Here is a 14,624-nt window from a genome sequence, read left to right as displayed (position 1 = left end):
CTTAATTTATCGTGTTTCAAGATTTCGTAATGGTTGGTTATATAATTCGTATTGGAAATTTTTTTAATGGTGGTAGAATTGTTTTATGAAACTATTAATAGTGAATAGTGTAAAGAAAAGATTATTCCCATTCGTCTATCTCGCACCCCCAAGTAGGTACTGTTCCTTTTATCCCCCCCCCCTCAATTTTTCTCTCGGCCAGCCAATCACAGCCAAGAACGATGACGACGACATCTATAAATAACTTGTTCGCAGGAACATGTTTCTTCCACTCTCGCTCATGAATATAAGACCGTAAAGAATGTTCATATTCGCGAAAATTCTATGAACGAGAACAAAATCTATAGGCTGAAAAGTATTCTACAATTACCTAATGAAATCGATATATTAATGTTTGTAAAAAGCATCGAATTTATATTCTTCAAATCAAAATACAGTGTATCTTGCTACACAGGAATTTTACAAACTCCTTAATGGTAGAAAATCACCGCCAAACCCACTGATGTAAGAAATTAAATGCTAATTTCGTATAAAAATATAGTGAACTAATGAACGGATTATCAAATTTTTTATAGGCTTACTGATGATAGCGCCAATCAGATCAGGTGTTACTTCAAGGCCTACACATGAAATTTATCGTAGAATGATATGGACTGTGGGCCCTCAGCTAAACCCCAAGTAGGCTACTGGAACCCATTTTGATTATCCAGCTCTTGACTTAGTACTTTATTCTGATTTAGATAATAATTCAAGTTGTTAGGTTATAAAAAGATAAATATTTTGTTTCTCGAAAACTTAAGGGGTGTAATACTACGTGATTGTAAGAAAAGAAATATTAAATCATATATTGACGACTTATTTTTTTTTCTTTTAGATACCTGCAATTAACCTATTTCTAAAATTATAAAAGTTGAAGTAGAGAGAAAAAAAAAACACTCCAAGGTTTTAAATGAAAATAGGAAAGTTTTGGTCTTCAGAGTAATTGAAAAAGGATAAGAAGGGATAAAAAGAAAGAATGCAACTGCTACCCTTCGATATTATTGATGCGCTCTCAAAGCAAAAAGAAGTCAGAAATACCTTTACGTAATCATTAGCTATTTGACCTAGATTAAAATTTTTGGAGAGAAAAAAAAATCCCATATCTTAGAGAATGACAGTGAAAATCTACTCAAAAAATTAAATAAATTCTCTTAGGTAAAGATTAAATCTCAATTTATTTGCTTCCCAGAGGAGGAGTAGTCAGAAGGTCGAGGAGGAAAGAAGGGTTGGAGAAACTGTGTTTTATGAAGGCGGTGATGTTGGATAGGGGCTGAACATCAAGATAAGGAGAGGTAGGGATATACTTATTCTCTCTCTCTCTCTCTCTCTCTCTCTCTCTCTCTCTCTCTCTCTCTCTCTCTCTCTCTCTCTCTCTCTCTCTCTCTCAGCTGGTGCTGTGGATACAAGGGCTTGGGATGGTGTTGGTTAATTTCTTCATGCCTTGTTTGTGAAAATTCTTTCTGTATTTTTTATGTTTTCATGCATGTGACCTTGCATATAGTAAATAGGTCTATTTTATACTTCTTTTTCCTTTTCCTTTGAGTGTGGATTATTTTCTTTTTTTTTTCTAACGAACTTGCAATTTTTTTTTTGTGCGATTTGCTGTTGCAGTGGAGCGATTGCTTAGTCGTAGATAGCACTTTCCTGTTTTTTTTTTTTTTCAGATGTAAGTGAAGGGATGTTACTTTTTGTGAGTTTTCCTTGTTTTCGTTTTTTATTTTGAAAATCTATTCCCCCTGAGATCTGTCTTGGCCCAGATGTTGATTGCAGTTTTAAATATGAACAATGGGCTCAACAGCATCATTTAAATATTTGTTTTCATATGACCTAGATATAATTTGTGCAGTAGCTGTATGGAATCCGGTTGATTTTAAGAAGTCTAGAAAACAGGCGCCGCAGCAAGTCCTTTATTTCCCTAGTTAGCCTCAGGTTAGACCGTCGGATGCATTGTTATGAAGTGAGATTGTGTGACTCCTGTGTGTGTGTGTGTTTTTTTTTTTTTTTTTTTTTTTGTGGAATTCTAGGACTATGCAATACCACTATGGTTGTTGCATTTCTGCTTGATTTTCGTAACCAGGATGCGTCATCTTAGTATGTATGGTAGCATTAGCAACATTAAATGTGACTGATGCTTCGATACTTAGAATTTTTAACTATCAATCACTGAATTCTCCCTAGGACCTGACATCAGAGTTCGGAGGGGTCAGGGGGTTTCTTGACGCCCGGGATGCAAGGAAAATTTAACATCGGTGGCTCGGCGTAGGTGGCTCATGCATGAATCATCACGAGTGACGAGAAACTACTGTAGTTTCAAGGAACCGAGGAAGCCAGTGCCTATTATCAGTGACGCCATTAGGGGTGCGTTTTTTTCCCCATAAAAACCGTTATTGGCCATACGTGTTGTCTCCACTAGCCTCCGCACTGTTGATTGTAATCTATTTAAACGTGACATGGCCGAGCAGTATTCTCTGATGACATTGATTACTTCTATGGTACGAATAATGCTGGTCAGCCAGTATTTATTGGTAAAGGATTCCATTACGAGCCCGCACGCACGCACACACATACATATGATTTATATGCCTATGTAAGTCTGTGAATATCAGTATAACCTGTATAATATGTATATGCAGTATATGTATGTGTTTGTATAAATATATGCAGTCTATATATATATATATATATATATATATATATATATATATATATATATATATATATATTATATATTATATATATATATATATATATGTATATATATATATATATATATATATATATATATATATATATATATATATATATATATATATATATATATATGATTGAATAGCAAAACTAGAGTGTGGCAAGTCAAAATCCAACATTTCTGTTGAATTCAACATCTGGGATATATTATAGACATAGAGTACGTACTGTAGTTCCTCTGCTACCTTTTTACCTCCCATACATTGCATAGCTGTACTGTCAGGTAAGCTTTTTATCCCTTTTAGCAAGCAAGTAATAGAAGTGAGGACTATATTTGTTCTTCATGTTCTAGGAAACTCGTCTGGTCATGGATTCCTCGCGCGTTACAGATGAGGAAAATCGGGATGGGGAAGTCGGTAACTTGGTAGAGGTTGAGGTGAGTAGAATGGAAATACAAATGGAAATTGTACTATGTTAGCTTTGTTAAACTGATGCCGGATAGGCTACCCTATATATTACTCTTTTGATCAGAAGTCCTCTTTTGTTTTTTAAATGGTTTGACTGTAGAGAAACCAAGGATAATGATTACTGCTATGCATATGAGAGAGAGAGAGAGAGAGAGAGAGAGAGAGAGAGAGAGAGAGAGAGAGAGAGAGAGAGAGAGAGAGAGAGAGAGAGAGAGAGTGTTTCTTCGCTTTACATACCCAGCAAATCAGTTCGTTATCACTTCACTTTTGGTAGATTCCTATTGTCATAATCATTGTTTTTATGTTGTTTTTCATAAGACAAGCGATAGATTTTATTCCATTGTACAAAATGTAGGAGTTTCGTAAAAGAAAACTTTACATTTATAGTGAGGAAGGTACGGTTTAAAATTTTCAGATACACCAATCTGAGACAAGATGCCAACTTGACCAGTCAACACCAAAGATACAAATGCCTGACCAATGACTAATCGAATACCAGACACCACTTGAACCAATCAACACCACGGACTAGAATGTCTGGAAGATGAACAATCGATTGCAAGACTAAAACTCGCAGAACGTTTATGGTAGCGGCCATGATCTGTATTTTGCATGTACTGATAGAATAGACTAAAATTAAGTCCTTTGAAGAATTTCTGAAGGCAAAGGTATCGTATGCTTTATAGAAAATGCTTGTATATAAAGTAGTGTTGATGCAGCAATAGAATTTAAGATATGAGGACAAGTAGGTTTTACTCACAACTGTTATTATTGTTAGTATTATTATTATCATTTATTAATATTAATCTGAAATCTTTTTGTAATTTTATAATGGCGTATTATTTTTGTACTTAGCCAACAACGACTAATTAACCTTCCTATATCCTCCCATTTCTAAGTGAATTTTAAATTGGATCTGAATGGAAAGATACGAGGGAACATTATATTCTTCTCTAATTCTGATATTTTTATCTCGAACTGGCATAGACAGTTTTTTATAATATATATCATTGTGTGGCACGATGTTCACCTATTTTCGGAAGCTTGCCACCTGATTAATTATGGTAATGTAGTTTTAATCATGGTGTGCTAGATTTCATATTTCGGCCAGCTTTGTGTTCATTGAATGATGTATATAAACATACATCCACACATCGATATACGTACAACCACACACACACACATATTATATACACATATAAGTATATGTTATATGTATATGCATATGTACATACACACACACACACACACATATATATATATATATATATATATATATATATATATATATATATATATAACGGATTTTGAGCGAAGCGAAAAATCTATTTTTGAGTGAGATGACCATGTCGTCCTGATGGAAGTTCCTATAAGTAGCTTCCTAAGGGATATATGTACTACACTGATATTCCCAGAGAATTTTACCTTTACATCTCCAGAATTCTAACTCCTGACGCGAATATCCTTAAATTTTCTCTCAAGGATATCGCATAATATCAGAGGACGTATTCTTGACATGCCACATAGCAATCTGTACCCCTAATAGCGTTTACGCTTTGAGGGGGAAAGTGGCAGAATAGAAGGGGAGCCGTATCAAGGTTACCCAAGTTCTCATACTACTATTGAGTATCACAACAGCGCCATATCCAAGATGGTGAACATTCCTTGTAGCATTGAGCATGGTGCGACAGATACAGTACTTCCGGAAGGATACTGTGCAGATCTTTTCTATTAGAAAAGAAGGGTTGGTCCATCAGGACGACATGGCCATCTCACCCAAAAATAGATTTTTCGCTTCGCTCAAAATCCGTTTTTTGGGCTCATGCCATGTCGTCCTGATGGAAGCGTACCAGAGCTTTAATGTATCTGTGGATTTTCATCAGTGCCTTAACCTTGGGACAACATTTCTATGGTCATTTGGACCAATTGAGACAAATGATGTTACAGTTCTCCGTCATCATCAGTAATCATAAACGATGTTAGTGCTTCCTGCCCCCTACAGGGAAGAGTCATTCTAGACAGTAGAAAAGGGGCCTCAAGGTTAGCATATATTGTATGAACAAACATAAGTATACACTGAATATACAAACAGTCTCATAGTTTGTATATATTACCGAATCAATATCAGTGTATCTTATATCCATTGTTTGCAAGCATACAATTATATGAAGAATACTTACTTCAGTAAGTCAAAGAACTCTGGCATTTTAAACATGCAATTGTCGGGGGAATTAGGACGCAATTACATTCTAATAGACATTTATTTCTAATAAATGACTAAATGAATTAACAAGTAAAGCGAATGTAGCATGATAACGGAATTATACCTGTAACATATACAGAAATTATATTTTTTTCTTGAAAGGAAAGAAATAATGAGTGCCACTCTCAGATTGAAGAAAAATTTTATAATAAGATTTCTATCGACACTGTTGTACTACGTACACACGGCACTAGTGGTATCTGTATAATTCCACACCTGGGATTTTGAACAGAGTTAGTGTCACCATGGTAACACCCATTCAAAGTAGGTCACACTAAAAGTGATGACACCTTCTCCCTTTAATTGACAGTCCCAGTCAATTAGCTGTTTATCGCAGAATTAGACGGCAGGTTTGAATACACTACACGCCACCACCACATAATGCTTCAGTTCATGGACCTGTTTAGCATAGTGTTTGTAGAACACTGGATGATTCCCATCCAGTATATGAGCGAGGACGTTCAAAGTCCCAATTAATTAACTGGTTATGACAGTAATTAGGGCGCAGGTTTTAATACGCTACCTGCCACTAGTCCATAGTGCTTTAGTTCATGGACCTGTTTTGCATAATATTTGTAAAACACTCTGGATGATTTCCATCCGGTGTATGAACGCAGACGCTCAAAGTCCATATACTGAAAGAAATTCAGTGATGAAGCAATTTTTCTCGGATCATGACCTGCGGGAGTACTGTTAGGATCTGCTCTACGAATAAAGTAGGTTAGCTTCCCCCTCAGTTGTTTTAGGGATAAGTTTGATCCAGAGGTTTCTCCTTTAAAGAGCTGTCCTCCCCTGAAGTCTGAAATTCTATGAAGTATCTTCGTAGAACTTCAGACTTTGGACACTCTACAGGACATAGAGAGACATCTTCCTTCAGAGGGCAGATTCTCCAGGGACCCCACCTCTTAGTGGGTAGCTCATTCTTAGCAAGAAAGGTTGGCTCAGGGAAGAGATTCAGTTCTCCCGCTTTTGTGAACTGAATGTGGCCCTCATCTCTAGATAGGGCCACTATTTCACTAACTCTATCCCCGGAGGCTATAGCGAACAGAAAAATAACCTTTTGGGTTAGATCCTTAAGGGAACAATCTTCATTGTTCACAGATGAGGCATAATGTAGGACCTTGTCCAAAGACCAAGAGATGGGCTTTGGTGGTGCTGCAGGCCTAAGCCTTGCACATGCCTTTGGGATCTTGTTAAATATTTCATTCGCCAGATCCACTTGAAAGGCATATAGAAGAGGTCAAGTCAAGGCTGACTTGCACACAGTTATTTTGTTGGCTGCTAGACCTTGATTATGAAGGTGGACAAAGAAGGACAGACAGAAGTTCATTGAAATTTCTTTCGGTCCTTTTGCTTTTACAAAAGCAGCCCACTTTTTCCAAGAAGACAAATATTGTCTTCTAGTTGACTTAGACTTGTATTCTTCTAGGAATCTAGGAATTCTATATTGCCTTCTGAGATCCCAAATGTTTTCCTAACCGCTAGGGCAAGAAAATCATGAAATGAAGGGTTAGGGTTCTCTGTGATAAATTGAAGGCAATTAACTTCTGAACCTTCTGAAATAGTCCTGGGCTCAGAACTAGGGCCAGCCTCAGCCTCAGTTCCTTCACTAAAGAGGGCAGATTGCCCTTGGGCTACTTGGGAGCCAACAGAGCTACTCCTCCCTGGAAGGATCTCAGCATGTTGAGGACCTTCAGCAGGTGATTGGAGGGGATGAACAGGAAATCCTGAGTCCATCCCTTCCATAATAGAGACATGATGTCTGTTATCTTCACTAGAGGATCCTCGTATGGGGCTACATATCGAGGTAGTTTCTTGAAGACGCTCATGATGAAGAGGTTGATCTGCAGTTCGCGGACTTGTTCCCATCTGGGAGAGAATAGGTCTGCGTCCGTGGACCATTCTAACTCTATTGGCTTGAGCCCAAGTAGAGCATCCACTGTCACATTGTGGATCGATTGTACATGAACTGCTGACAGGTTTAAGGAAGGGATGGATAACGTCACCTGGACTGTATGAGACGTTCTCTAGCATTGTCGATTGCAACTTCTCATTACCGCTTCGGTGTCCCAAATCAGCCATAGGAAGTCTGATCTGCGTGGAGAGAGTTTCCCCACTCATGAATGGACCAACCCGGTCTTGGGACTTTCGACCTTTGACCTTTGTTAGGGAAGTAATTAAGGAAGGGCTGATACCGGTCTTTTTAGTTCTCTTCGAGCGTTTGATGCGTATCTTCTCCAGACTCTTAACGCATCTTTCAGCAGTGCTCTTAGCACTGGGTCTGTCTATTGCAAACTGGAGAGAGTTCAGAGCTCCTCCTTGTTAGCATCTTGGAAATCTGATTGATTACCAGAGTCTCTTGACCAAACGTGCAATCTCCTTTTACATTCCCAAGGGAAAGGAGAGTTGGTGTGACCACGGGCTTCAATGGTTTTTTAGCCATTGAAACCTTTGAGCTGGAGAGAATCGAGACTTCTTGAAGCTTATTTTGCATCCGCGCTGTTCCGGGAACCAGATCATTTCCTTGGATGTTCATAGACCAGCCACTTTAGGTGCTGCCCACCCCAGCCTCTTTTTCAGGTACATTGCTGCCTGACCCTTATCTAGGCTTGGTTTTTGCGTGACTGTTTGCCAATCCTGTGAAGATATTTAGGACTGTGTCCAGTCCGACAAGTATCTTTCTTAGGATATACGTTACCCTCTGTAACTTGAATCCTAGATAGAAGGGGAGGGGGTGATTGACTGGAAATTGCCAATAGACAACTTTCAGGTCTGACAAGACTACGAACACCCCTTTTTGAAACAGGGTCCTTATGTTCAAAAGGATTAACATTCTGAACTCGCTGTTTTATTTGAACTTGTTGAGTGGCGACAAGTTCAGAATGACTGAGTCTTCTTGAGTCCTTCTCGTGAACACCAAACAGCCTTCCCTGGAATTCGATGGACTATAGTTTCCTTACCATCTGTATGCTCTAGAGCTCTTAGGTATACTCCTCCAGGAGGGTTTTGGATTGTAGGAAGAGTTGAGGAAATGATGGTGGAGACATTTGTACCTCCATTCTTATTACTATTTTGATTAGGCCTTGGACCCAAGGATCGAAGGTCCAGCGATCCTAAAGGAACCTCCCTCCTACCAGAAGCATCTCTATGCTTCGAATGATCAGTAGATGTATATTTTCGACCACCTACATGTGGCACCGCGGTCACTGCAACTGTGGGATGTTGTTGAACAGCCCGATGTATATTTCCAGACTTTTCCGTCTTCCTTTTAGGTTGGGGACCCACAACCGTGGAAGACTTTCTCTTTGAAAGGATGCTCCACTTTTGGAGAAGTCCTATGTTCTCCGTGGTGGCGTTCTTAATCACTTTTCTAACTACCTCGTCTGGGAAGAGGTCTTTACCCCAGATGTTGGAAGATATTAGCTTCCTTGTTTCATGTTTCACTGTTGCAGCAGCGAACACAAACTCCCTACATGCTCTTATAGCCTTCATAAAGGCCTTTTACTAAGGTAGCCATATGTATTTTGGCTAAGACCATGAGCATGTCTGGGGTACCTTGATGGGTTGAACACAACTCTATGTAGTTTTGTAGGGATAGGGAGGCTGCAAGTCTCTCCTTTGTCTCTTGTTCATTATACAAGAGAAACTCGGATAATTTAGGGAGATTTTCATTAAACTGCCGACTGGCGACATCCGCATCTAGTCTTCCTACTGAAAATGTTAAGTGGGCTTCCTTCCAGTCTTTCTCCTGTCTGGGAAAGGCTAGTGACAGAGGCTTACACTCCTCGAGTGCAGGACATGGTCTACCTGCCTCCACTGCCTTGGCAACAGATTTAAATGCCTTCCCCATAAAGGGGAATGAAATTGAAGTAGGAGCAAGAAAGGAAGGGTGCCTGTTACCTAGTGTGAATGCCTTTGACACCAAATAACCCGCCTTTTTCAGGCTACTTGACAGGATAGCCTGTGCCTTATCATGGTCGAGAATCATGACCTCCTTCGATTCCGTTCCTTTTCTTGACATTGGTTCATACTTCAGTCGAACGAAACTATTACGGAAAGAGTCAAAGTTTGGCCAAAACTGGATTTTGTCCAAAGGAACAGCACCCATCTTCTCCGATATGTAGAGTTTGCCGTTTAAAATCGGCATCAGCTCCGCAAACCTCCAGGGATTGGTTTTGGAGCATGTCAGAAGGTCTTGATCTATGGGTCGTTTGTATGACCCTTGGGGAGTGACAAGTGGAGCTTTACGAGGCTCTACCTTGCATTTCGCTTCCTGCTTTTCGTCTTGTTTGCAAAAATTTTCTATTAGATTTTTCACTTGGGTCCATAATTGGTCCATTCCATCTAATAGAGGGGTAGAAGGTGAAGATGTCGATGTCGATGGCTCTAGAGCCGGCATAGATGGAAACAATTCTGACACGACGTTCTCCCCTTCTTCCCGTGGGCGTCTCCTGCCCTCCTTCCCAAAGGCTATTTGGCCGTCGGGAGATGTGAATTGTGCCTGGGGCACCACTATTTCCTTACTTGCTTTTGGTAATAGTAGCTAATGCATCCTATCATTAGGTAGGTAAGGTCCCGGAGAGATTTTCTGGAAACCTCTCACCCAGTTGCGTAATTTGTAACGAGCTGCATCCCTAGTCTCTATCGACTTGAGATTCTCGAAACCCTCAGACATTTAAGTCCGATATACATTGCAAACCTGCGGGTTCCAATAATGTAGGGATTTGGAAATAATATTGCAGGGGGCATGAAACCTGCATGTATTATGACCGTAAAACATTTACTCTTGATCTTGCAGAAGACTTCAACACATGTCATCTGGTGTTCCTCCTGTAAAGAAAGGAAAACCGAATGAGTATACAATTGATTATCTCACTGATAAGCAATAAAAAGAAGTCATCCTTTAACAAAATAGCTTAGGATAGTAAGCTATAAAGGGATAGTGGGAGACACATACTTGTGTATCCCGTGCAAGCAAATGCTGTTACATCCCCTCGGTATTAATTATAAGGAGATTCCTCTATCAAGGGAACTCCAACTAAAAGGGTTCTAACCCCTAGGGGTAGAGAAGTGTATAAATCACTGTCCCTTTTTATTCTTAACACTCTGGGGTAAGGATGACTGATTTCTCAATCAGAATATTGAAGAAATACTATTCTTTCAATATAGGAGCGGTAACAGCAGAAGCTTGCACAAGGGTACCCAAGATATGTTAGAAATAACTACTGTATATATTATGCTTAAAATTACTGGCTACTGTATAATTATATATAGTGTAGTTCAGCCAGTGTGCTGCCTTTGTGGCAAGCATCTGACGGCACGGTCCAGCTGGCATGACACCAACTGGACTAGGAAAAATATAAGACATATATTTGTGTATCCCACCCAACCTATGTGCTGTAGCCTCCTTTACAATATTAAATCATAGAGTTTCCTGATCAGGGAGACTCAAGGATAAGGGTTCTACCCTTTAAGGGTCAGGAGTGTAACACCCCAGCCCTTGAAATATTTAATATTGTAGGGTAATCTGAAAACTGATTTCTAATCAGAATATTGAAGAAATAATATTCTTTCAATATAGGATTGGGCTCAGCAAATACCCGGGTAGAGATACCCAAGATATATTGGAAATAACTACTAGTATAATATATACAGTAGTTTTTATATCTGCAGTATATCCTATACTGCAAATTTACTGACTTCCTGTATGAACATATACTGTAGATCAGCCGGCATGTCACTGGCATAGCTAGTTCTTGCCGGCACATCCAGCCTGCTAGCTAAAAGAGAGAGAGATAGCATGGAGTGAAGGCTACCTATTACTGTGTATGTATACAGTAATTAAGGATGTAAAGTCTAATCTTACTGCCTTTCTCCAGAAAGAAGGTTCAAATGGAAGGGGAGAATGTAACATTCAGGCTTCCATCCACCCACAGTACTATTGCCGGCAAGATCCCGCCGATACATCGCCGGCAGGCTAGCCTCTGGCAGCACTAGTACAGTCGGCGTGCTGCTGGCTGAGTCAGCACCTATCTGTGCTAGCCTGGCTGGCGGTACTCCGACAATAAAACTTGTGGCTAGCAGTCCAAGGACCTTGGTGACAGAAGGGACTTCCCGCTCACAGCCATCATGGCTGCCAACAAATGACATGGCTACCAGCAGCATGCATCGCCGCCGGCAGCCGTCATAGCCGCCGACAGTTTGTAAGACACATGGTCGCCGGCAGTTGTCATGGCTGCCTGCAGCTGTCATAGCCGTAGGCAGCCGGACAACGGCTGTAGAGAGGGAGTCTGGCCAGTCCTGGCAACCCACCGGCAACAGTAAGGTTGCAGGACGCCGGCTCAAGAAGGATAAAGGTTCGGCCATCATAAAAGAACAGAGGGGGAGGAAAAGGGTCCTATATTAGGTGTGGTAAGAGCCGGCAATGGAGAATCTTCGATTCTCCAGCCTAGGGTGTGCCAATACAGTTAAGGGGACAGCAGCAGTGTCGCCTCCTCTCAACAAGGGAGAAACAGAATTCCAGTGCCGCGCCATCCTAGGCCTCAGAAGTATACTACTCTTCAGCCTAGGGTCTGCGAGCATAGAACTAGTCTACTAGGCCACAGGGAGAAGGTGGCGGCATCATACCTCCACTTCAGGTGTAGCCTAGGGAGGGCTAGTCTCTTATGCCGGCACCCTAGCCGGCAGGGGAATGACTATTCACTCTGCCGGCACAAGACTAAATACTCTGAGGTTCTGATCAAGTCCCAAAACTTGCCATCTGCTGTTAAGGGACGAGACAGAAAACCCTAGGCTATTCATGCCTGAATCAAAAATTCAAGGCCGACCCATTATGGTTGTAGCCTATGGCTACACTCAGAGGGAAGAGAGATTACCCTTAAATCTCTAATAGAGATGAGCATCGGTTATATAATAATTCTTGGATATATCAATCTCCAATGAATTGATAACCAATACACGAGGGTAACTGGGGAAATGTCGAAAGTATATGTTGCCTAAGTTAGGTTACCTAGGCAAGGTGAGATCTCGGTTACCTAAATCACCGAAACTCTGACATATACGATCGACACAGAAAAAGGAAAATTATGCATATAAATATCTTTACAAGTATAAAATGCCTAAATAGCCTTCATAATTAAATTATTAATGCTATTAAAACCGGAAATGTCGTTTTACTAACAAAATAACACATGCCCAACAAACGACAGCGCCCATGGCGCCGCCGGTAACAGGCCTAGCTCCTGATCACAATAAATTACTCTAATTTCACTGTGAGACAGGAACTAAAATACACATATTGCAAAGATTCAATACTCAACCTTCCAGAGGCGAAAGAAGCTGGAGATTGCATAATAATAATCCTTGAAAATCGATCGAAAATGTCAGATCAACAGGGAACACCACCGTGCGAATTCGCTACAAAATTAGTAATGTTTGCCATCTTGGATATGGTGCTGTTGTGATACTCAATAGCAGTATGAGAACTAGGGTAACCTTGATACGGCTCCCCTTCTATTCTACCACTTTCCTCTTCGAAGCGTAAACGCTATTAGGGGTGCAGATTGCTATGTGGCGTGTCAAGAATACGTCCTCTGATATTATGCGATATTCTTGAGAGAAAATTTTAGGATATTCGTGGCAGGATTTAGAATTCTGGAGATGTAAAGGTAAAATTCTCTGGGAATATCACTGTAGTACATATATCCTTTAGGAAGCTACTTATAGGAACCTCCATCAGGACGACATGGCTTGAGCCCAAATATATATATATATATATATATATATATATATATATATATACATTATATATATATATATATATATATATGTATATATATATATATATATATATATATATATATATATATATATATATATATATATATATATATATATATACACACACATACTCACACACAAATATATATATATATATATATATATATATATATATATATATATATATATATATATATATATATATATATATATATATATATATATATATATATATATATATATATATATATAATCCAGAGAAGAACAGCACAAGTAATCCTGCATCTGCTAAATTCTTTAGTATATGAATGTAGAAGTAATCACGTGTTATGTGTTTCCAATATATCAAGCCAACAAAAAGTCTAGAGGTTTTTTATTTCATTTATTTTCCTTTCGAATTCAAGGTAGTAGTTGCAAGTTGTTCTACAGTGCGAAGAAGTCAAGGTTTCATGGGGTCCTTGTTGTTACGTTGTATTGTAATTTCTGGTGTTATCATTGCTGTTGCGGTTGGTCTCTTGCTAAGATTTATTTTACAAGTTTGAATTAACTAGTACATCTTATTAGTTCTGTTTTCAGGAAATCAAGACATTTATCCATGCCTTACTCATATACAAGTAAATCCTGATAAGATTTAAAAGAGAGTATTCGAGTGCGAGTCCATTATTTTTAAACGACATATTTCATAACAATTAATGTTGTTTTTATTATTAATCTTATCAATTGTTGTAAGATAGTCTCTGTGGATAATAGAAATTGATTTATTGTAATATTAGGCTTTGAGATAGAAAACAGATTTTTCTGTCAAGTTGTTCCTTCCTATTTTCGTAATAATATGCAGAGATTATCTTTAACTATAGCTTTTCATTTCAGAAAGTCATTTAACCTCTCAACTCTCAAGTAACCAATAGATACTTACACGCACCTTACTCTTTTATTTTCTTCCAAACTCCACAGCCTTTTCAAGCAGATATACCACTGGTAGCGTACTCTCCCGCGCATGTCGTCTTAGTTCCACCTAGTTGACCACTTTTCAGATTTTCCACCTGACTAATTTTGGGTACATAGTTCTTTTCACGCCATGCTTGATCACGCTTTTCGATTAATTATGTATTCATATGATTAGTTTAAAGAGTTGATCGATTAATTGCTCTATACAACCGACAGGATGATGAGAATCACCAAGAGCCAGTCGTTTCACAGGGCGGTGATGACACGACTTCTCTCAGTCCAAATCTGAGTGGAAATGGTGACGATTCAATTATCTATGTACCAAGGCCTCCTCAAACTGATAATCACAGCCAGGTGAGTGAAATTTACAAACTAGACTATACAGCTTTAAAAAGCAAAATGGAATGATAGACAGTACAAATAAAGTCCTCATTTTAATG

At 39.1% G+C, this 14,624-nt stretch overlaps 1 protein-coding gene across 17 annotated transcripts in view; it reads left to right on the top strand.

Annotated features, from left to right (window-relative positions):
• Positions 1–14,624, top strand: part of LOC137655764 (uncharacterized) — a 38,152-nt gene that overhangs the window by 23,010 nt on the left and 518 nt on the right. For 9 of the 17 annotated variants that reach the window (XM_068389876.1, XM_068389889.1, XM_068389892.1 and 6 more), the window contains 2 exons: positions 3,080–3,163; positions 14,401–14,538. In XM_068389876.1, coding sequence (XP_068245977.1) covers positions 3,080–3,163; positions 14,401–14,538 — 222 coding nt within the window. Of the gene's footprint in view, positions 1–1,228; positions 1,332–2,217; positions 2,398–2,482; positions 2,627–3,079; positions 3,164–14,400; positions 14,539–14,624 lie in introns of those variants that run through there. The other 8 variants (XM_068389884.1, XM_068389883.1, XM_068389881.1 and 5 more) reach the window with 4 other exon arrangements.

This window comes from Palaemon carinicauda, chromosome 16 (assembly GCF_036898095.1).
Source record: "Palaemon carinicauda isolate YSFRI2023 chromosome 16, ASM3689809v2, whole genome shotgun sequence".
Classification (NCBI taxonomy): Eukaryota; Metazoa; Arthropoda; class Malacostraca; order Decapoda; family Palaemonidae; genus Palaemon; species Palaemon carinicauda.
The sequence above is the reverse complement of the archived record's forward strand: the minus strand, read 5'-3'. Positions and strand labels throughout refer to the sequence as shown.